Source organism: Sapajus apella, unplaced genomic scaffold (genome assembly GCF_009761245.1).
Source record: "Sapajus apella isolate SASKATOON/1434 unplaced genomic scaffold, GSC_monkey_1.0 scaffold78, whole genome shotgun sequence".
In the NCBI taxonomy this organism is placed as follows: Eukaryota; Metazoa; Chordata; class Mammalia; order Primates; family Cebidae; genus Sapajus; species Sapajus apella.
In genome coordinates, this window is record NW_022437018.1 from 3095449 (window position 1) to 3120323 (window position 24875).

At 40.3% G+C, this 24875-nt stretch overlaps 1 protein-coding gene and 1 pseudogene across 12 annotated transcripts in view; both read right to left on the reverse strand.

The window, feature by feature from the left end:
• Positions 1–24875, reverse strand: part of RHOBTB1 (Rho related BTB domain containing 1) — a 127878-nt gene that overhangs the window by 35592 nt on the left and 67411 nt on the right. For 11 of the 12 annotated variants that reach the window (XM_032252554.1, XM_032252553.1, XM_032252562.1 and 8 more), the window contains 2 exons: positions 7184–7385; positions 6381–6484 (listed from right to left, as the gene is read on the reverse strand). In XM_032252554.1, the coding sequence (XP_032108445.1) occupies positions 6381–6484; positions 7184–7375 (296 nt within the window). In that variant the 5' untranslated portion in view covers positions 7376–7385. Of the gene's footprint in view, positions 1–6380; positions 6485–7183; positions 7386–17955; positions 20073–24875 lie in introns of those variants that run through there. The other variant, XM_032252560.1, reaches the window with a different exon arrangement.
• Positions 8569–8745, reverse strand: LOC116533061 (annotated as a pseudogene).

A 24875-nucleotide genomic window follows, 5' to 3' on the forward strand; every position in this document is an offset into this window, starting at 1 on the left:
CTGGGTTCAGGCAATTCTCCTGCCTCAGCCTCCTGAGTAGCTGGGATTACAGGCACGCGCCACCATGCCCAGCTAATGTTTTTATATTTTTAGTAGAGACGGGGTTTCACCATGTTGACCAGGATGGTCTCGATCCCTTGACCTCGTGATCCACCCGCCTCGGCCTCCCAAAGTGCTGGGATTACAGGCTTGAGCCACTGTGCCCGGCCCCCAGAACTCTTATATCAGAATGACTGCTCTGTTCAAATAGGAGAGCTAAGAGTTTTAACTTAACCTCTTAGGGAACAACTATTTCTATCCCTTAGTTTAAATTGCTGCTTTTCTTTCATGCCTTTCTACTTTTTCCTATAACCTGAGCAATTTTTAGTTCTTTTTGTTATAGCAGCACACTGAACTGAATGTCTTTAGGACACAAGCAGTAATGATTTTCCAAGGCCTCTTGGTACCATATATTTAAAACTGTGGTTTGGATTACTTTTCCATAAAAAGTGCATGCATTACTAAGCTGCTTCCCTTAGCTACTTGACTATCCATTTATAAAGCCTGCCATTAGGGCCAGGACTTGAGTGAAGAAAAAGAAGCACGTGCTTCAAGTGCAAAATGTAAGAAGGTACCAAAAAAACCTCAGCGATCCAGATGAATAATACTTAAAAAAAAAATTCATTTGGCCGGGCACGGTGACTCATGCCTGTAATCCCAACATTTTGGGAGGCTGAGGCGGGTGGATCATGAGGTCAAGAGATTGAGACCATCCTGGCCAACATGGTGAAATCCTGACTCTACTAAAAATACAAAAATTAGCCAGGCATGTTGGTGGGCACCTGTAATCCCAGCTACTCGGGAGGCTGAGGCAGGAGAATCGCTTGAACCCAGAAGGTGGAGGTTGCAGTAAGTTGAGATCCTGCCACTGCACTCCAGCCTGGTGACAGAGCGAGACTCCATCTAAAAAAAAAAAAAAAAATCAAGGCCAAAAATCCATGATGGACAAAATAGCAAACTTTTAAATAAAGTCATCATCAGTAACAATGCCATATTGTGTCTGAGGCAGAAGGAAATAAAAACCAGCAATGGTAACTCTGTCTTTTTAAGATTATTACTATGTACATTTTATGCCCAAGGCGAGTGACTCCCTCGGTATGCCCTAGCCCTGGCCCTGGTCCATTCCTGGCCCACTTGAAGTTTCACCGTGCAACAGGCTATTTGCCATCCTAACATCATCATTACAATGTTATTTCTGGCCCAGCCTTTAGAATGTGCTATGAACATTAGGAGCTGACTCAAAATACTCTATCTAGACATATTCACTGATCCTTACTTATTCCCTTGCTATAAAACACAAGCACAGCCAATCACAGACAAAGATACAAACACCAGTCACTACGGTCCTGAATTTTTTAAAGGGCCTCAACTGTTCATTGAGAACGTGGTGTGTTCATTTGTGTCTGATTACATGTACCTTCAGCATGAAACCAGACACACAGAAACCATAGCTCTGATTAATGTTATTTAAAACATGTACTGTACTTCTCATAGAAACTAACAATGTCTGAGAAAAATCAGTGTGTAAGAATAAACTATATAATAAGCGGATTCCAATAGGACTAAAAAGATGCCCAGAAATTGCTGGGGATAAGAGCAACGACAGTGGTTCTGAATGTTTTAGTTAAATGATTTGAAGGAAACATGCCAAGATTCCCATTCACTCTCAGAAAGTTTGCTTGGATGTATCGTTTTTACTGACAGCGAAAGGACGCATGCTCAGCTACCTATGGATGCACACAAAGAATTAAGTTATTTGCTGTGGATTAAAGAATTTAAGAGGAGCACTGGAACATCAGAGCTGGTGATAGATGGTGAGTGCTAGTCTTCAGGGTCCTCACGGGACTGTGTAAGATTTAGACTGTATCAGGAGGAAATTTCATGGATGATGTTATCATCCATCATCATCACCAGCTCTAACAGCAAGGTGGATGGGGAAGACATGGGCTTTGGAGTCAGACAGACTCAAGAGGAAAGTCCAGCTCCATTGTGTCCTGGCTGTCTGACCTTGGCCCTTTTTTGTGCCTGTTTCTCCAACTGTGAAATGAGCCTATTTTGCAGGCTCATCACAAGAATGAAGCAGGGCAGGACAAATGCAGCATGTAGCACAGGCCTGGCCCATGGGGCATCCTGACGAAACTGTAGTTGTTGTTACCGCAGTCAGCACCACAGGCTTTGTTCAGTGTCTGAAAATTCTCTGACCTGCAGACAGATCAACGAAGGAAATTTTCGGGGGCCAAAAAACAACAGAATCTGTAATTATTTATACGTGTATGACTAGATAAAAGGGACTGATGTGGGTTGGCTGTGTCCCCCCCCAAATCTCAAATTGTAGCTCCTGTAATTCCCGTGTGTTATAGGAGGTATCTGGTGGGAGGTAATTGAATCATGAGGGCAGGTCTTTCTCACTCTGTTCCCATGATAGTGAATAAGTATCACGACATCTGATGGTTTTATAAAGGGCAGTTTTGCTGCACATGCTCTCTTTCTTGCCTGCCTCCATGTAAGATGTGACTTTGTTCCTCCTTTGCCTTCTGCCATGATTATGAGGCCTCCCCAGCCACATGGAACTGTGAGTCTATTAAACCTCTTTTTCTTTATAAATTACCTCGTCTCGGATACGTTGTTTTTAGCAGTATGAGAACTGACTAATACAGGGACTGAGTGGCCAGATTCCTGATGAAGGCAGAGCCCATACTGTTTGCCTACATTTTCAGTGCCAAGACCCTGAATGTGGACATTTCATTCTTATAAGAGCTCCAGGAGACAATTCTTGAGTTGAGCAACATCCCTTTAAGAAGAGGCGCTTTCCTTGCCAAAAAAGAGCAGCTGATCATAGTCACGGTTACTATGTACAGTTTCGTGCCTGACATTTTAAAAGATCCAGAAAAGAGCTTCAAAAGTTCATCCAAAAGTGGATATAAAGTAGGTGGTGGGAAAAAGGCCACAAGAGAGCTGGAGTTGCTCACTCCCGAGAAGAGAGGTTCGACAGACTTCAAAGTGCAGAGCGTTGCCAGCTCATGCTACTCTGTTCCCTTCATCTCCATGGAATAGAAGGGCTCCTATCAATACTTTTTTTGGAGACCTGTGCAATTTCCCTTCCTGAAGACAAGAGGTCAACCAGATGACCTTTTGAAATTTCTTCTAGTTCCAAGTCTTTGCACAAATCTGAAAGGGCAAATAGAAATCCAGCTCACCAACGTAGGATCCCAGTAGGTTGAGGTAGCTTGGCACAGTGGCAAGACTGAGAGCCAGGAACCAGGCGGAGTGGGTTTGAGTCTGCCTCTGAGACTCACTTGCTGGGCAAATTTACAATAGTAAAAGAACTCAATCCTTTACTCAATGGTAGCACCAAAATCATCTCTGCCTCCTACAGTTCCTGAAAGGATTAACTAATCTTGACAAAGTACCTAATGTGTTGACTGGCACACAGTAGGCTGTTGATAAATTGGAGCTATTATTCTAATTGACTAAAAAATGGGTAGAATAGTTGCATTTAAATCATGAAGAGACCACTAACACTCTGGTTATACCGTATCAGGAACACTGCAAATCCAGATTGGCCAACTGCCTGCCACTGACAGCCCCTCATCCCACAGAATCCCCTCCGCAAACTAGAGCTTGTCCATGCCAAAGAATGTTTGAGGCAGCAACTTATTAATTACCTTTTGGTATGAAGCAGAGGAAACCAAATGCAAGGTCTAAGACATGTTGGTATAAATCTGGCTTCTCTCACTGTCACCACAAGAATCAAATTAATTATTTAAAAAAGGTTTCAAATACATTTCCAAGTATAGGGAATGTATTTCACATGCCTCAAAGTTTATGTCTGTGTACATCCCACTGAATTGTATTTCTCACTAAGTATAGTAAAAATGTCAGTCACAAAACAGGTTTGCAAAACAAACTGATTGTCAGAAGCTGTAATTATGATTCCTCTCCTTCACGAATGATATAAAGGTAAAACTTGAAATCTTTAAGAAATTCAATGGCTCTCTCACAGCAGGGAAATGTATGGGTCAGAGGCCTATACTAAATAAAAGAACTCCTACTTCTCTCAGGTTTTTCCATAAAAATGTAACTTTTGGGCATTATGTCAATGTGATATTTACATATTTAGCATTTACAGAAAGATGCCGGAGTGCAAGACAGAGGCGCTCTGGTTTTTGTTCTTTAACTAGAGGTGGGGTCTGTGGTAGGACTACTGGAGGCTGTGAGGAATTGGAAAACAGAGGAAATACAAGGTACAAACATGCACACAAAGTGAGGCCCCAAGGAGAACGTGGCCAGAAACACAGGCGTGTTCCTGAAGCCCCTGTATGTTGCTCAGAGAATCAAATGCGGCTTGGGGAGCACTTCCTGTTTCCAGCAAAGGGATAATGGGTTACAGTTGACAGAACCAAATGTCACAGACAAGGGAGCAGAACAATGCACTTTGAACTGCTGCAGTCACAGGAAAGAGCAGCTTATTTTTGTTGGGAGAGAACACACACGCAGGCGTGGCATGTTGTATTGTAAAATGACTCTAGCTATGTCAGGGAGCTGAATGAGGCCCAGTGTGGATCGACGACGGCCATCATGCCATTAAATAAATGCTACACAGGAATCTCACAAGATAATGAAGGAGCCCTTCTATGACCACAGCACCAGCTTTACACTGAGGGGTCATGTTAAAATTCAGTGTTTGAAATGCAAACATTTCATTGTTGTTTTTTTTTTTCTGCTATTTTTCACAGATATTGACAAATTTCATAAATGTCTAGAGGCAACAAACCACGGAACTGTTGAAATAGTTTCTAGAGTCTAAACCCAAATATTTCCATTAAGTCATCATCAGGTCCATCATTTTCACGACATCTTTTTAGAAGCAGGGATCTAAAAGTCCTTTGAAATCAATTGTATTTATCCTTACATTGCCTAAAGTCGCCATTTTTAAATCAAGCTTCCTCAAAACCATAGATATTACAAACCTGACTGCCTGGCAGTGATAAGCAGGTTCATTTATAATTGTCATTTTTACATGTAGAACAAATGGACAAAAGAAAAAAGCAAATGGTAACTAAAATAATAATAAAGAACATTATAGAAAGAAAAAATGCAGGAGAGTCAAGGAAAAGTATCTATGATATAGGATACTAAGTTCAAAAGTCCTTGTTACCAAAAGGACATTAACATTGTGTTTTGCTTCCATATCTCTCTTTCTAAGTCCCCTTGAAAAAAAGTCATCTAAGTCACAGATTCTTTCAGTGTGTGAAATAATTCCTAGGAATAGGGCAAACTCTTTCAGTGGCTTATTTCATATTTTAGACCACTTGGATAAATGTCAATAAAAGTCTGTTCAGAGAGCTACTGGCTTGGAGAAATACAAGGACCTTCAGCAATGCTTATCTCAATACTAAGGAGTAATTCATGTGCTTGGAGTGTCTAACTAATAACATCCTGTAAGGTAATCCTTAATATCAAATGATGTTTGATATTAAGAAGAGACGACAAGGCCAGATATCTACATTCTACATTTAAAATGAAATGTGTTCCTTTATAATTAAGTGGTAAAAAAACCTCTCTGCTAATCCAGATTTTAATAACTATCACCCATTCACTGAGAGAGACTTTAAGTTATGGTGGCAAGGAGAGGTTGCTAAATATTTTAAGGCACATTGACCATGTTCCTACCCATATTAATGTCCTTCTAGGTAAGTTTTCCCATTACTAGAGTTTTTCTCTTTTTTAGAAAATAAAAAATAGCCACTTTCTCCTTTTTTAGAAAATAAAAAATAGCCAAAACAAAAAAAAAAATAGTGTTTCCGTTTATTTTGGAAATTTGTCTTGCGAAGGACTTCAGAGATATTTTTCTTTATTTTTAAAAATGACCTTCTAATAAAAATAATAGACTTTTCAGATAACATAAAATCCAAAGCAAATAACATTAGACTCTGCCAATATGGTCATGAAAAGACCAAAGAGTCCTTCTGAAGTAGGGTGACCAAGTGCCAAAATAACTTAAAACATTCTAACAGAAGGCAAGTGAAGAGTTACTCAGAGCACCAGCAATCAAAGCAGCCTGCAGTTGGAGGGTGCTACAGAATCCTCATCTAGCGAACCTTCCAGCTTGACCAGCACTGATTGTTTTCAACACAGTACTTCCTGAGTGGCAGGGCACGTTGCTTTTCTTGACATCAGGAAACAATACCGTCCTTTTTTTTTCTTTTCTTAGACACAGTGCAGAACCCAACACATTTCAAGGCCATGTGATGTGGTTTTTGTTGATTTGTGAACCAGCTGCTGGTTTTGAAAAGGAAATTGCACTCAAGCTCAACCATGCTGTACTAGTCTTGGTTTACCTGCCATATGCAAAGCGTCTGTCTTTGTGATGATCGCCAAAAGTATCCCAAAGCCTGAGAGAAACACTCACTTCATCAACAACATCCCGAGAACGCTCCAAGACCTGCAGGAGAGAGAGAGAGAGAGAGAGAGAGAGAGAGAGAGGGAGAGAGAGAGAGAGTGAGCATCGGTGCACAGTGTCAATCAGAAGTTCCCTGGGAGAAGCATGTTCAAGTCAACACCCTCAAAGCCCCTCAATTCACTTGCATTTAGTTTCTTTATTCTAACAGGATTTGAGCTGAGTCTTAATTCCCTTCCTGGAATCACATGTCTCAACCCTCATTCAGGATACCAGACCCATAGTCTCCGGTTTGCATTTTTCTTTTCTCTTTTTTTGGGGATGGAGTTTTGCTCTTGTTGCCCAGGCTGGAGTGCAATGGCATGATCTCGGCTCACTGCAACCTCTGCCTCCTGGGTTCAAGCAATTCTCCTGCCTCAGCTTCCTGAGTAGCTGGAATTACAGGCATGTGCCACCATGCCTGGCTAATTTTGTATTTTTAGTAGGGACAGGGTTTCTCCGTGTAGGTTAGGCTGGTCTCGAACTCCCGACCTCAGGTGATCCGACTGCCTCACCCTCCCAAAGTGCTGGGATTATAGGCATGAGCCACCACGCCTGTCCTGCTTTTGTTTTTGCTTGTGGCATTAAAAAGGTTAGTTATGTTTTGAATGTGCAATGTACCCACGCTCCTCCTTTAGAAAAAATCAGACAGGCAACCAGCAATGATGTGCCCTAGGGATGCTAAAGACACTCTGTGCATCTTACCTCCTGGCACACGCGGTACTGGTCAATCGCCCACACAGTTGGCACGTGGGTGGCCAGCAGCTGATACTGAGTGAGTGTGGTGTTGCACGCTCTGGCACAGATCAAGCGTGTCTTCCCCACGGCGTTGTCACCCACGACCACACACTTGATGGTTTCAACGTTGGGTCTTTCGTAGTCCATGTCAGCGTCCATTTATAAAACTCTGTAAGAAGAGAGTGAACACTGCAGTAAAGACACCAAAGCTTTCCAGAACAATTGAAGGCGTGAGAGGTTCAGGCAGTTTTGCCTTCGCCCAGCCACTTCCTTGGAGGTGCACAAGACAGGCAAGAATGTTTAGAAGTTCATATGAAGCCTAATTGACACTCAAGTTTTCTTTTTATATCTCACACAAGTACAAAAACATGGGACTGTTATTTTTGACCCCAAATGGTTTATTCCCGTTAACATGTTATTTTCTCCTTGGTTTTCTCTAAACACAACCTGCCTACTGGAGCTCCATTCAGCCACTGTCGGGACAGCTGACACACATTTACAGCTCACTGACTACTCACGCTGGTCTGCTAGCAAGTCCGGTCACCTGTAGGGCTAAACTTCAACACTGGGCAATAGGCAGCCTTGGCAATACTGGCATCTCCTTCATCACAGTACCTCCCATTAGCCAATATCTGTTGTTGAAAAGCAGTTTTCTATAGGTTCGAAACTATCATGGGTACTTAGAAGAGAATCCAAAAGTGCAAGCTGAAAGACTACTGACGTCACAGAAGAGTAAACTGTAAGTCTGAATTTAATCAAATTAACTTATATTTATTTATATTAATCAAATTCATTATATATATACATACACACATATGTGTGTGTGTGTGTGTGTGTGTGTGTGTGTGTGTGTGTATGTGTGTATATTTGAGATGGAGTCTCACTCTGTCGCCCAGCCTGGAGTGCAGTGGTGCAATCTCCACCTCCTGTGTTCAAGCGATTCTCCTGCCTCAGCTTCCCAAGCAGCTGGGATTAAAGGTGCCCACCCCCATACCCGACTAATTTTTATATTTTTAGTAGCGATGGGGTTTTGCCATGTTGGCCAGGCTGGTCTCAAACTCCTTATCTCGAGTGATCTGCCCACTTCAGCCTCCCAAAGTGCTCGGATTACAGGCATGAGCCACCACGCCCAGTCATAAAAAAGATATTCTTAAGAGGGCCCACAATAAAGCAAGATTCAAAAAAATTATCTTCTGTGTTTACATCAAGAAATCTGAAACACATGGCAAAGAACAATTTTACCAGGAGAGTTACTTTGAAATCGTCTTGAAACCATCAAAGAAGGTTTAAATAGGGTTGCTGATGAGAGGCCAAGAAAAAAAAAAGCACCTGCCGGCTTGGGCTTGCCAGGGACAGGGCCCTCCACAAACAGGGGTGCAGAGTGCTTACCAGTAACAGCTGGACACAAGACCAGCCATGTATGATTTTAAGATTTTAATTAATTGTAATTGCCTTTTTGAGGTAGTCTGCCGTTAAATGAATAAAAACAGATATTACACTTGATCTTAGACAAAAGGCCGACAAGCAATGGAAGTCCATTGTTAAACTGAGAAAGAGTGGGTAAAGGGGGTAGACAGTCATTATTAAGGAGTCAGTAATGGTTTTAATGGCTATAGTAAAGAAACCGTTCAGAGTAGCGCCTAACACATAATTGGGACGCAAGTGTTTGTTTAATTCAACTGACGTGAGAAAAACGATGACTTGGATTATATGAGATTAAGGGCATTGACAGGGATATATAGAAAGAATATTAAGAAGAATTCTTTTCCACAGTTAGGACTACTGGAACGTGGACTGTCTCAGAAAGTGAAGGGTATGGAACTGTCGACTGTAACGCCATCACAGGAGGTGTTAAAGCTGAGGCTGGGGTGCGATTTGGCAGGAATGGAGTAGAGTGATTCAAGGAACAGATGTGTACTTAGGTTAGGATTGGATCTGTAATTCCTACACTGTGGAGAGGCTTGAAAGAGTCAGATACCTGTCCACCTGGCAAATACTTATCCCGAACACCCTGGGTGGGGAGAGAGTCTTTAAAAATCTTCACTTCTGATGATCAGCCAGGTGTGGTGACTCCTAAAATTGATTTCTTGAAAATTTAGCTTTAAACTTCGATGGTTTTCTTAGTTACCCATCTAACGGTATAATGTAGCAAAAGCATGAATTTGGTGTTAGACGGGTGGATCCGAAACAAATCCCAGGGAGCACCTGACACTGTCTGGAGACACAGCTCGTTGTCACTTGGTGGGGAGCTGAGGAGGGAGCTCTACTGCTTCTAGCGGGTAGAGGATCAAGATGCTGCTGCTAAGCATTTGCAATGCACAGGACAACGCCCCACAACTAAGAATTATCCAGCCCCAAGTGATAGAGGGCTGAGGTTGTGAAGCCCTGCCTTAGAAGAATGTGAGTTTGAATCCCAGCTCCCCCATTTTCCAGTCATTGGACTTTGGGCAAGTTGTTTGTACTTTCTGAGCCTCGGCCTCCTCATCTGTTAAGTGGGAATCATAATAATCCTCATCTCTTAAGGTGGTTGTGAGGATTACATGAATGGATGAATTAAGTCCTCAGTGCAGTACCTGCCACACTGATGGTTTCAAAAATTGTAATCGTGATGCTGAAGATGAATGCCTTCAGATGACAACGAAATTGAGTCAGGTGAAAGGCCAGAATTAGATGCAAACTCATAAACCTAATAATGACAAAGATCTATAAAAAGGATATAGTTTGGAAGAATTAACCAAACAGTAACTCACGGAAAATTAAAGAACACAGATACAAGATGTGGTGCAACCCATCTTAAGCAAAGAAGACAGAAAAAGTTTTGGGTGTGGAGGGGTCAGGGAGGAGGTCACAGTTAATGAAAAGATAATAGAATTGGAAAGACGGGTTAAAAATGCTAGTCTGAGGCATTTCTGAATTCCAGAATAAAAATGGTAATACTTAACACTCTCTGACAAGTTTCTGGTGACATGAGCATTGGGTAGTAGCCTGAATCAGAAAAACAGGTTCTAGTTGGAGGCTCACAACTTTGGAAGTGGAGGTCCACTACTTTAAATGTCCTCAGTGGCAGAAAACCTTTCTCTTTTAAGGGTGAATTTTATTTTATTTTTTGATAGATAAATGCCATATAGAGCCAATCCTTAAAATTTGAGAGAATGTTTAGACTTAGTAAAAATAGAGAATAGGACACTAAAATTATAGAACTGGTTTTCTGGTTGGCTTGCAAAGTAGCCCTGATAGCAGCCTGCAAGAAGGAGTCCCGCAAATAAGTTGAATCATAGCGGCACTGATGAAATGGCTGTGTCACTCTCACTGAAGATGGCTTTGAGAGTAACAGAAGCCGTTCTAGTTTCGTACTAAGGCTATGATTAACAAAACTATCATTACTTCACTTATTTTTAGACACTCACATGTAGTCCTAAGAAGAATTTCTGTGTCAAAGGTGAGAATAACATCCGTGGGTCCTCTAATCCCTACCAGTTTCCTCAAGACCAAAGCGACTGCCAAAGGTGCTGACCCTTGTACAAAAGGGATAAAATGTAAGGGAAAACAAAAGGAAGTGCAGAGTTAAATATTCATGGCCCAGATCGCTTGCTGCAGATACAAAATTTCCAGGAAACATTCACTGAATTCCCAAATACTAAAAATCTTTAATTTGGAGTAGTGAGATTTCTCTTGTGGTATTCTAAAAAGCATTCTAAGAATGTGAAATCACAGCCAAGGATGGAAACTCATGCTACACTTGCATTGCTGTAAATCATTTGTTCATCTGTTACACATAAACAAAGAAACATTAAATTATGATAGTAATTATAAAAATATGCATTTTATCCTTCTCCACTTGTTATAGGCTCTAATTTATTCATATCTAGCACTCTGATGGTTGAGCCTACTCTTAGGACCATCTGGATAATGACTGTCTGGTTTCTGATTTTTATTTACCTAGAATGAGAGTAATAAGTATTATTCATTTAACACTGTTAATAAATGTCACTACTATAAATCCTGCTGATCGATGTGGAGACCCCTCACCTTTAGATACACACCTGAGGAGACAAGGAAGGCAGAAAAGAAAAAGAAAACCTTTAAAGAAGGGACACTGGTAATCTGCTACTAAGGCAGCTCTGTCATCGTACTTAAAACTGACTTGAATATTATTTCATGTTTTCACCAGTACCTAATGAATCCTCTTGCACACTATCCAGGAGTCAGAAGGGACAAGTTTATTTGAAAAACTGAGAAGTAAGCAAGACTGTGCAGATTGGGAAGTGAAGGACATGGTGGAGTGGTTCTGGTGCCCAGCACTCATAAGGCTGACCTAGAAAAGCGTGGTCATGCTTTTCATGGTCTACAGAATCACCCCATCTGATCTGATCATCCCATATCTGCCCTGCTATCATTGCCATCATCTCCTGGACTTCCAGCCACTCCTCCACACTCCCCGCCCACACGGCATTCTTGGGTCCACAGGATGGTGCAGCCTACATCCTAGCCTCACTATTTCTTCTCTCCTTCAGTGCCAGTGGTCTTCATCACGTTCTACTTGAGCCATCCATCCCTCTGGACACGTGCTGGATGTTGTTGTCATCCAGAAACATCTTACCTCTGAAATCTCAAATTTCAAAATTCCACTCTCAGAACAAACACCCCTACCTTCGCAGCCTATGTTGGATGAAATAAGGCCACGGCAGCAACTAGCATCAAGAGGTGGAATCTATTTTCCTTCCTCTTGAATTTATGCTAAGCTTGTGACTGCTTGGACCAAAAGAATGTGGTGGAGTTGATGCTGTGTGAGTTCTACAGTCTAGGTCTCCAGAGGCCCTGCTGTTCCACCTTGGTGCTGTTGGAATGCAGCCACAAGACTGCCATGTAAGGAAATCGGCCTAACCCAGCAGGGGATGAGAATTCATACTGAAAACCACTGAGGCAACCCTGCCAATGGCTGTCACCAAATGCTGGATAATGTGAAGCCATCTTGGACCTTCCAGCTCAGCCAACCCTACAGCTGAATGTAGTTTATGAATGAGCCCAGGCGAAACCAGCAGTGGAATCTCCAGGCAAACTTCAGAATCATGAGAAATAATAAACCATTACTGTTTTAAGCCACCAAGTTTTGGGTTTATGAAGCAATAGTCAACAGACACATACCCATTATACCTTACGGAAATCTCCAGTACCTTCACTCCTCTATTTATTTTTAAATGTCAGATGATAGGTCCCTTTTGGATGGATGATCTTTTCCATCTAGGGTTGATGGGTCATGCCAACTTTTCTCTTTACGGTCACCCTTAATTTCTTGCATTGCATATGTGGTATGCAGAATAATCGCCTCCCTGAATATGTCCATGGAATCCCTGGAACCTGTGAATATGTTCCATTGCATGGCATGGGGGAATTGGGGTTGCAGATAGAATTAAGGTTGCCAGTCAGCTGACCTTAATATAAGGAGATTATCCTGGACTATCTATGTGGGTGCAATGCAATAACAATGGTCCTTTAAATGTGGAAGAGGTGGGCGGGAGGTCAGAATCAGAGAGAAATCTGAAGATGCTATACTGCTGGCTTCGAAGATGGATGAAGGGGCTGCAAGCCAGGTAATGCATGGGACCTATAGAAGCTAGAAAAGATAAGGCAGCAGGTTCTCCCCTAAAACCCCCCAGCTCAGTGAGGCCCATGTCAGACCTTTGATTTTCAGAACAATAAGAAAATCAATTTTGTTTTATACTACTAAGTTTTTGATCATTTGTTACAGCAGCAATAGGAAACTGACGTAGCACACTTTAGCCACACAAAATGGCTTTCTCGAATTCTAAATGTTGTTTGTTACCTTTATATACACCTTTCCTTCTTGCCAACTCTCCTCCATTCCTTTTCTGCCTGGCAAATTTTATGCATTCTTTAAAACCTTATTCCAATATGCTACTATGGCATCTCTATCATAAAAAACCTTCCTAACTACCCCTCCATAGCCAGCTTCAGCTGCAATAACAAAATACCATAGACTAGGTGGCTTAGCCAACAGAAATTTATTTCTCACAGTTCTGGAGGCTGCAAGTCAGAGACCAAGGTGCTGGTGTGGCTGGGTTCTGGTGAGGGCTCTCTTCCTGGCTTACAGGCAGCTGCCTTCTTATGGTTTCCTCACATGACAGGTGAGACAGAAAGCTCTGGTGTTTCTTCCTCTTCTTAAAAAGGCACTGATCTCATCATGGGGCTTCACCCTCATGGCTTTATCCAAACCTAATTACCTCCCCAACACCCCACCTCCTATTACCATCACATTGGGGTTTAGGGCTTCAACATATGAATTGGGAGAGGAAGCAGACATTCATAGTAGCATTATCTCAGCATCAATACACACATCATTCCCTCTTGCCAACCCTCCTCTATTCTTTATCTGTCTTGCAAATTCTAGTAATTCCTTAAAATCTAACTCAGATATCACCTCCTCTGGAAAGCTTTCCTAACTACCCCTTCTCCTCCTAAATTAATTTAGTTTTTTCTCTGTATCAATAAACTGTTCTAGGAGAAGCAATTACAAACAAAAACAAATGTACACACATCCATACACACGTTTTTTCCCCTATATTAGCAAATCATGGAATGGTAGCTTATGAATGTGTGTGTGTGTGGTTATACCTTCAAAGTGCCCATTTCATACACTTAATGAATCATCAAGTGTTTGTGGGGCATAACTATTTGCTAAAGTGCTGGGAATATATGCGTATACAACACCCCTTTTCTGCAAAGCCTTTCTTGACTATCCCTCTGGTCCAAAAGTCCCCTAATTTAATGGTGACTGTCTCTGAGGGCCACCCATCAGAAACATAGGGACAGAGCCACATGTGACCTTAGTTGCCCTGGCCTCCTCTTCAAATCGTTCCCCTTCGTTTGGTGGTACCCCCACCCAACCTTCAGTCTTTGCATTGATGACCTTCATGGTGTTCTGTCCATCTCTTATGAAACAGATTTCCAGAAAATTCTGTGCATGCCCACTCCCTCACTCACATGATACCTAGAAGACCTTTAGCGTTCTGCCCCCATAACTTAATAACTCAGGGCACTGCGGTTGATGTACCTGTTGGTTCAGACAGGCGCGCTTCAGTGTAGGGCCACTAATTGATTTCAGGCAAGCGTGCAAGACTCCTCTAACATTAGAAATTCAGAAATTAGGATGAGTGGGCAGGAAGAGAGCTATCATTTGTCTAAGAAACACCATTAGGAGTCTCCTAATTGCTGCGAATCATCCCGCCATTGGGATATGCTGCATCTTATCACTTAATGCTGTGTCTCTTGTTATGTTTGCTATTTTTATCAAGGCATCGTCAGCAGTCTGCTTAAAGACAAAAATTGAAGGCCCAGGGAGGGACTTTTGTCTTTTTAGTTCCATTTAGCTGTTCACAGACAGTCTGAATGATGCTATTGCACATACACTACATTTTCTTATTCCTTCCAAAAGCATATAACCTGAACTTTAAGAAATGATTTAGTTCAGCCATTAAAAAATACTAGTGCATCAAATTTTAGTGTATTTGAAGAGTTAGCTCTGAAAGAAAAACTGAGAATTTTATATGATTGACAGGAACAAAAGGTAAATGCTGAGTTGCATAATAACTACAGCTAACAGCCAAGTTTCGACCGTGCAGATTTCATTATCCTGAGCTTTTAATCAGGAGTTGTAGGTAGGTGGGAGCTGTTTCATACATAAAATAAACATCTCAGCTGGAATAAAGAATAGATCCAGAGCCAGGAAAGAGATGCAAGGGCTGGGTTGGACTTCCCTGAATCAAAACTTCACAGAATTATATCTCCAGGATAACACTGCCTTCCACCATTGAAATCAACAGAATTCATTGTTGAAATCAACATTATTTTTTCAATGGACTGTTTTGATTAAAAAAGAAAAGAGTAAGTAACAGAAAGGACGCTGCATAGAAGTCTATGGGTACAAATACTACAGGAACCACCTGCTGATAGGAAAGAAGCACTTTTTACTACATCTGCTCATGATTCTCACCAGGGCCCTGTAACAGTGGAGACCCACACAAGATGATGCTCTCTATGTATTAAAACTCAAGGTCAGTGAGGGAGGTGAGCCAACATTAGAAACTAACCTTTTTTTCTACCTTATGTACTGTTCTTAATAAACATTGCCCTCATTGGGAAAAAAAAAACAACAAAAAAACAATTTATTTTTTGAAAAAATAAACCAAAAATTTAAAAGATGCATGAAAATTCCAGGGCAGATTTCAAAACCACCACAAGTGAACTGTGTGCTAGGTTCAGACACATGGGTCTACTTTCTTCTACAAATACACCAGGGAACCTCTCCTTTGCCATTTTGCCTATGTCATTATTTCTGCTCAAATGCCCTTTTCTCATGCCCTTAACTCATCTGCTGAAATTGCTCTCCACCTGTGGGACTAATTAGTTTAAAAATTATATGCTGAGCACCACCCCTATAAGAGTACAGTGAAAAGCAAGCCAGGCGTGGTTCACAGTCAGGTGGAAGGAGACAACCAAACAGGCAGACAAATACATCCTCGCAAATGTGAGGGGTTCCTTGGATAAAAACCAAAGGGTGTTGAGAAAAAATAATGGATGGGAAGCCTAGAGGGCACACTGGGTGACCAGTGTGAAGAGGCCCCATTCCTGCCATCTGGAGAATGAGAAAGGGCCAGTCAAGAGATGGGAGCAGAAACAGGCCTGGAGAGCCTGAGGAAGAGGAAGTGGGGAAGCGGGAAGGCTAGAAAGGTAGGTGGGGATGGATCATACTCAGCCTCTCAGGCCACAGTCAGGAGTTTGGATCTTATTCTAAATGAAGCCACTGAGGTGTTTAAGCAGAAGCGTGGTAGGTTCTGATTTGCTTTTTTTTTTTTTTTTTTAAGTTTTTTTTGTTTTTTGTTTTTGAGTCAAGGCTTGCTCTGTCCCCCAGGCTGGAGTGCAGTGACACAATCTCAGCTCACTGTAACCCCCACCTCCGCCTCCCAGGTTCAAGCCATCTTCTCACTTCAGCCCCCTGAGTAGCTGGGACTACAGATATGTACCACCATGCCCGGCTAATTTTTTGTAATTTTTGTAGAGGTGGGGGTCTTAGTATGTTATCCAGGATGGTCTTGAACTCCTGAGCTCAAGCAATCCTCCCATCTTGGCCTCCCAAAGTGCTGGGATTACAGGCCTGATTTGCTTTATTTGTTTGTTTGTTTTTGAGAAAGAGTCTTGCTCTGTCACCCAGGCTGGAGTGTAATCTTGCGATAGCTCTCTGCAACCTCTGCCTCCCAGGTTCAAGTGATTTTCCTGCCGCAGCCTCCTGAGTAGCTGGGATTACAGGCACCCACCATCATGTCTGGATAATTTTTGTATTTTTGTGGATATGGAATTTCACCATGTTGGCCAGGCTGGTCTTGAACTCCTGACCTCAGGTGATCCTCCTGACTCAACCCCCAAAAGTGTTGGGATTACAGGCGTGAGCCACTGTGCCAGCCCTGATTTGCTTTTTAAAGGAATCACCAATATCACTGAGACTGCTGTATGTACAGAGAACATGTCTTGGGGGCAGGAGTGCAGGGGCAGAAGGAACAGTGAGGAAACCCTAAGTTCTCCAGGAGAGAAAGGATGGTATCTCTGACGGCAGGATCAGCACAGATGTAGCCAAGTACAGATTCAAGTTACATTTTGGAAGAAGAGGCACTTCAAACATCCTTCCTTTTCACTGTCTCCAAGGGGGTTTATCAAATTCTGATTTGTAATGTGGATTATTATGTTTATATGCATTCCACTTCTACCCCACTGAGATTATAAATTTTTGGCAACAGAAATTGTTATTCATCTTTAAATCCTCAAATCTTGTCACAGTGCCTGGCCCATAGGCAGCTTTCAAAAAATGTTTGCTGAATTGAATATAAAAATACAGCCATTCCACCTTTCTTAGAAAACCTTCCACCTGGGGCTAGCAGAGAACTTGCATGTGGCTATCTCTGGTGACTGATCATTAAGCCCCATGACCGATCATTAAGCCCCGTGACCTCAAAAGCAGCAGTGTATGGCTAAGCCTACAGTTAGTGAGAGGAACACCTTGAGGGACATCTGTGTGGCCCATCACAAGAGCATTGTTTGACAGATGGCATTGCACCAAACATTGCTCCGTAGGAGGAGGTGCATCAGTAACCATGGGAACCACCAGAGACCAAAGACCACACCCTTCCACCAAAGGGGAAGGCGGTGGTGGGGAGGAGAGCCCCAATATGTGCAGGCAGGAAGGGCTTATCAAATTCTCATAAGATTTAGGATTGGATTGCATTTAGAAAAACAAACGACTGCTCTTTTTTTGTTGTTCTAGTTTCTACAGCCGATGTATAAATCTTAGTAATATTTACATATAAGGGTCTCATAAAGTTCTCATCAACTTTTAGACTTACACATCCTAATTAAAGGAATTCTCAACTCTTTTTGATGAGTCACTACTTGGCTGGAAAAGAAAGGGAAAAGGAGGCAAATGTATCCACTACACATGGATAATGACTTAAACTAATATGAAAGTGGGTCTTGAATAAAGGAGTTCAGTCTATGCCCAAAAGAGCCACATCACAAAATGTAATTAGCTGGACTTCCAGACAAGATGGCAATGAAAGCACTGGTGCCTTGAACCCTCCCCTACCATCATCTCACTGGAAGTAGCCTTAGTCTGTACAGATAGCAGACTCTATAACACTACCAGAAGCTAGGGGTAAAAAGTAACTACATACCAGAAAATGGAAGGTTTTCTGCCAAATTCACGTCTGCGGAGCCAAGTGAGAAAGTCACTGATGACCAGCAGACTGCCATGTCCACAAGGAAAAGAACCAGCCCAGGAAGTAAGCCGATGTTCTTCACCACAGATGCCCATAACCTGGAGTAGTGAGAGCCAGCCTGACTTGGGACAAGGGGTAAAAAAGGAGGGTGGAAAAGGTAGGTTTCCCAGCGGCTCCAAGAGGAAACCAGCCTGCTGCTATCAGCACAGAGTAGCCCTGCTGACTGTCCCTTGCTGAGGATGGACAAGGTAGAGAGAACGAAATATGGAAAAGACTGTGGGAGGGACCCAGTGGGAGATAATTGAATCGTGGGCCGTCTACCCCACACGGTTCTCGGGATACTGAGTAAGTCTCACAAGATCTCATGTTTTTATGAGGGGTTTCTGCTTTCACTTGGATCTCATTTTTTTTCTTGTCTGCCTTTCACCTTCCACCATGATTGTGAGGCCTCCTCAGTCATGTGGAACGTGAGTCCATTAAATCTCTTTTTCTCTATAAATTACCCAGTCTTGGACATGTCTTTATCAGCCGTGTGAAAACAGACTAATATAGTATGTGTTCCTGAAGAGCTAAGGAGCAAAGTGTGATTTAAAAGAACAAAATGTTCCCATTACACAAAAGAGGAAGGAGCAGGGAAAATCAAGGAGGAGAAGAAGAAGGAGGAGAAAAACAAAGGAAGACTCCAAAGCTACGTATTTTTTTCAGTAAAATGTTTACATATCAATGACAAACAAATTGTATAAGAATCCCATTAAATCTTACCAAAATATCTTCTAAATGGACACAAACCCTCTCCAAAAATAATGATATGAATGACTACAAATTTCACCAAGACATTATTTGAAGATGATTTTAAAAACACATACAAAGCCTTAAAAATGGAAAAAGGTATCCATGCAAATAGACCCCCCCCATACAAAAAAGAGCAGAATTAGTTATATCTATCTCAGATAAAATAGATTTCAAGATAAAGACTGTAAAAAGAGACAAAGAAGGTCATTATATAATGATAAAGGGGTCAACTATGAAAGAGGATATAGCAATTGTTAATGTATATGTATACAACACTGGAGTACCCAGATATATAAAGCAAATATTATTACAGCTAAAGAGAGAGAGAGATCCTGATATAGTAACAGCCAGGGACTTCAATATCCCATTTTCAGCATTGGAAAGATCATCTAGACAGAAAATCAAGAAAGAAACATCGGACTTAATCTGTACTATAGACCAAATGGAGCTAACAGACATTTACAGAACATTTCAACAGTTGCACATGAAACATTCCCAAGGGTAGGCCATATGTTAGGCCACAAAACAAGTCCCAAAAATTTTTTAAAAAATCATATTCAATATCTTTTCTGACCATAATGGAATAAAACTAGAAATCAATAACAAGAGAAACTTTGGAAACTAAATGAACATATGGAAATTAAACAATATGCTCTTTGATGCAGTTTGGGTATTTGTTCCTGACCTAATCTCATGTTAAATTGTCATTCCCAATGTTGGAGTTGGGGCTTGGTGGGAAGTGTTTAGATTATGGGGGTAGATCACTCATGAATGGCTTGAACCATCTTCTTGGTGATAAGTGAACTATTGCTCTGAGTTCAAACAAGATCTGGTCATTTAAAAGTGTGTGGCTCCTCCCTCACCCCATACTCTCTGTTTCTCCTGCTCTGGCCATGTGGCATTCCTGCTCTCCTCTCACCTTCCACCATGATTATAAGCTTCCCGAGGCCTCTCCAGAAGCTGAGGAGATGGCAGCACCAAATGCTTCATGTAAAGAGTGCAAAACCATGAGCCAATTAAATCTCTTTTCTTTATAAATTACCCAGTCTTAGGCATTTCTTTATAGCAATGCAAGAAAAACTAATATGCTCCCGAATGACCATTGAGTTAATGAATAAATTAAAAAGGAAATTTAAAAACTTATTGAAATAAATGAAATTGCATATACAACATTCTAAAACCTATGGGATACTGCACAAATAGTACTCAGAGGAAAGTTTATTGCAATAAATGCCTACATCAAAAAAGTAGAAAAGCCTCAAATAAACAACCTTATAATACATCTTAAAGAACTAGAAAAGAAAGAGCAAACTAAACCCAAAATTAGTAGAAGAACTCATAAAGATTGGAGCAGAAATAAAATGAAATTGAGATAAAAATAGAAAAGATCAACAAAAGGAAAAGTTGATTTTTTGAAAAAATAAATAAAATGGACCGACCTTTAGCCAGACTAAGAAATAAAAAGAAGATCCAAATAAATAAAATCAGTTATAAAAAAGAGATATTACAACTGATACTGCAGAAATTCAAAGAATCATTAGAGATCATTATGTATAACTATATGCCAATGAACTGTAAAACCCAGTAGAAATGGACAAATTCCTAGACACATGCAACCTACCAAGATTGAGTCATGAAGAAATACAAAACCTGAATAGGCCAATAACAAGTAATAAGTTAGAAGAAGCAGTAATAAAAAGTCTCCCATCAAATAAATGGTCAGGACATGGCTGGGTGTGGTGGCTCATGCCTGTAATCCCAGCACTTTGTGGGGCTGAGGTGGGCGGATCACTTGAGGTCAGGAGTTCAAGACCAGCCGGACCAACGTGGTGAAACCCCATACCCCGTCTCTACCAAAAAATTACAAAAATTAGCCAGGCATGGTGACACATGCCTGTAATTCCAGCTATATGGGAGACTGAGGAAGGAGAATCGCCTGAACCTGGGAGACAGAGGCTGTAGTAAATTCTGTTGTTTGAAACAACATGGATGGAACTGGAGGATGTTATGTTAAATGAAATAAACCAGCCACAAAAAGATAAATATTTCATGTTCTCACTCGTATATGGAAACTAAAAATAATTTGAGCTCGTGGAGATACATAGTAGAATAGAATGATGGTTACCAGAGGCTGGAGAGGTTGGTGGGGAGGGAGGCAGAAAGGGGATGGCTAGTGGGCACAAAAATACAGTTACACAGAAGGAATAAGATCTAGTGTTTGGTAGCATAATAGGGCACCTACAGTAAATTAACAATAATTTATTGTATGTTTCAAAATAACTACGAGTGGAATTGGAATGTTTCTAACATAAAAAAAATTGTAAATGCTTGAGGTTATGGATACCTCAATGTATTAGCCTGTTCTCACATTGCTATAAAGAATTGAGAATGGATAATTTGTAAAGGAAAGAGGTTTAACTGACTCACAGTTCTACAGTTAGTACAGGAAGCATGGCTGGGGAAGCCTCAGAAAACTTACAATCATGGTGGAGGGCGAAGGGGAAGCAAGCATGTCTTCACATGGCGGCAGGAGAGAGAGAGAGAAGGGGTAAGTACTATACACTTTTAAAACAAACAGATCTTGTGAGAACATCATCATGAGAACAGCAAGGGGGAAGTTTGCCCCCATGATTCAATCACCTCCCACCAGGCCTCTCCTTCGACAAGTAGGGATGACAATTAGATATGAGATTTGGGTGGGGACACAGAGCCAAATCATATCATCCAATTACTCTGATGTGATTATTACACATTGTATGTTTGTAGCAAAATATCACATATACCACATAAAATATGTACTACTAATATGCATCCATAATAATTAAAAATTAAAAATTAAAAAAGATTCTTGAAAGAGAAGGGACATAATAATATTATATGAAAGCAACATAAAGCTGCTTTAAATATCAAAGACTAGGTCAAAAACCCAAGTTCCCTGAAGGAAACTGCTCAAAGATACTAGCCACAACACCGAGAGATAATTGAAAATTGAATACTAAAAACAAACAAAAAGCATCGAAGCTTTAAAGAACTATGGAAACCAAAACCAATAAAAAATTTAAGATTATCCTGCATAGTTATTTTGAATTTGGTTACAAAATTGTATAGGAAAATTATCTGCCAAAGATGATCTGGAAGGTTAAAAAGGCCAATTCATAATAGCAGTAACATGAAGCTTCATAGATCAAAAGGCATATAATAAAATGAATAAACCTTTTTAAGTATAAGGAGAAATTCACAACAATAACAAATATATGGGACAAAAATCAGAATACATCAATGTCAGATTAAGAAAGTGAAAATAAACAGCACATGGAGGATCTGAATAACAAACACTAAGGTGAAATTAACAAATATACCACATTTTTTAAACCTATAAAAAGATAGCTTTCTTTCAGGTGTTCTTGGCACATTTAAAAAGCTGACCATAAGGCTCCAAATCCCCCAAAGTGTAAATTGTTTTCAATTAAATTCTCGGGTCACAAAGAAGTAAAGGAAACAATTGAAAGGAAAAGCTCTGTAACATGAACAACAAAAAAAATCTCAACCCTTGGAAATTTAAAAAATACTTTCTGATATATTCATCTAAGGTAATAATTTTATAAATGGGAAATGTTTTAAAAGCAAATATATTTACCACATCTTTAAGAAAAAAATGAAAACAACCTATGACAAGTGAGGGAATTATTAAAATACTGGCTAAGTGATTTTAGGCAATTTCACCTGTCAGAGACTCTATGTTCTTATCTGTAAACTGGGGATAATTGTCTCCTTCCATGGGTTGCTGTGAAAATTATACTAGATAATGTTTGTAAAATACTTAATCTCTGTGCTTGGCATCAAGAGAACATCAGTAAGTCTTACCTATTAAGATTGTCATGGAAGTCATGTTTATGATGAGTTTGCAATAATCCAGAGAAATGCTGATATGGAGGGGAAACTATGGAATAGTAATGTGAAATGCATTTGACTGAAACAACAGTAAATAAGTATGTGTAATCCAAATAAAATTGGGCCTCATGCACTCACATGAAGCACTGTCTTAGCACAGTGACATAGCAGAAAGAAGCAGAAACTGACTTTTCTTAGAAAGCTGTGAACCATGTAGCTGCTTATAAACTAAGAAGTGTGGCTTACCTAACCTATTAACGCAACTTACAGTGAACCTCCTAAGCTTGGAAATGTTTCCCTCTGGAGTCCCCCCTTTCATGGCAACTGCTCAAATCTGCCATTCTGCCTCTCAGGACCTACGATCTTTTCCCTTCAGGTTCTTCTTCATCATCCCTTCTTACAGGGCTAGCCATCATTCTCTTCTTGTCATTTTTGCATTCCCATCCATTACTCCCCTCTGACAAATAAACAAATCTTTCTTGGGACCTACCCTCTTTCAAGGGGATTGGGTTGGTTTTAATATGTGACTATTTAAAATCGAATACCTCTATCTCTGTCATGCAACAGGAAGCAACATCCATGTCTTCCATCTGCAACAACAATACATGAAAAACAAAACAAACTGGAAGGAAATACACTAGAAAGCAGCAGTAATTTTTCTTCTGCCATTTTCTACTTTTCTTTAGATTCCAAATTTTCTACAATGCACGTCTTACTTTTTTAAACAATGTGAGATAAAATCCACATGCTATACAACTCATTCTATTAAAGTATACAATTCAGTGGTGTTTATGATATTCACAAGGTTGTGTAACCATTCCTGCTAATTCCAGAATATTTTCATCATCCCCCCCAAAGAAATCTTGTACCCACACTAGCAGTCATTCTCTATTCTCCTTCTCCCCAGCTCTGGCAAACATGAATCTACTTTCTGTCTTTACAGATTTTCCTATTCTGGACACTTCATATAAATGGAATTATGCAATATGTGGCCTATTGTGTCTGTCTTCTTTCACTTAGCGTAGTGTTTTCAATTTTATTCATATTATAGTGCCTTTCAGTACTCCATTGCTTTTTATGGCTGAATAATATTCTTAGACATATTTTATAATGAGAAAGATATGTTTTAGTGTTTTAAAAAAACTAATGGGTATATAAGCATAACCCTTGATTGTTACTTCTACTGAGTATACTTATACAACCCAACAAAAATACATGATTTTTGATAACACACAAATTGTTTTTCAAAACCATATGTATATATAAAGCACAGATATCCTGCTAAACCTGTTTCTTTCTCTGGATCAAGCTCTCACATAAAAAAACCCCCACAGGAATCAAAATGATATTTTTCTGAATATCAGACACAGAATTGAGCCATATAAAAAGACACCTGTGGATATTCAGGACAAACGCATACAATTCTGTCTCCAACAGAACATGAAAAATTCTTGGCTTTTAAATCTTGAGCATTCAAAGGGAATACTTATGGTAACTAAAATGAGCAATTTAAAAAAAAATTGGAAATGGGGCACATGAAATATTCTGTGGCAATCAATTGTAGTTAAAGATATTCTAAGCTCAGAGCAATATAGCATAATTCAGCTTTATGTTCATTAAGAAAAAGTAGTTCCAAATTTGTTGGTATGCATGTCATGTATGTATTGTGTACCTGGAAATCACAAACACATAAATATTGATGGACATTCAGTGCCCAAATTTAACGTTGTAATCTTTACTTGGAAAGGCAGACTTCTACACATTTTCAGTGACAAGCGCGACATCTTGATGGAAGCTAATGGTAGCTAGCTCTTATAAAGCAATGATTCAGGTAAACATAGAATTCAGTAAATGAAGTACTTACCCTGGACATAAAATATGAGGTGTTTCAAACACACTGAGGGTGGAGTGGGGTGGTCACCAGAAGTAGGGCACTGGTGGTGTACTGGTTCTTGATCTAGATGCCAGTTACGTAGGTATGTTCAGTTTACAAAAAGTCATGAAGTTGTACATCTGCCATCCGTATACATTTCTCAATGTGGTATACTTCAGTGCTTTCTTAAAGTAAAAGAAGAAAGAAAGAAAAGAAAAAAAGAGAGAGAGAGAGAGAGAAAGAAAGAAAGAAAGAAAGAAAGAAGGAAAAGAAAAAAAGAAAGAGAAAGAAAGAAAGAAAGAAAGAGAGAGGGAGAAAG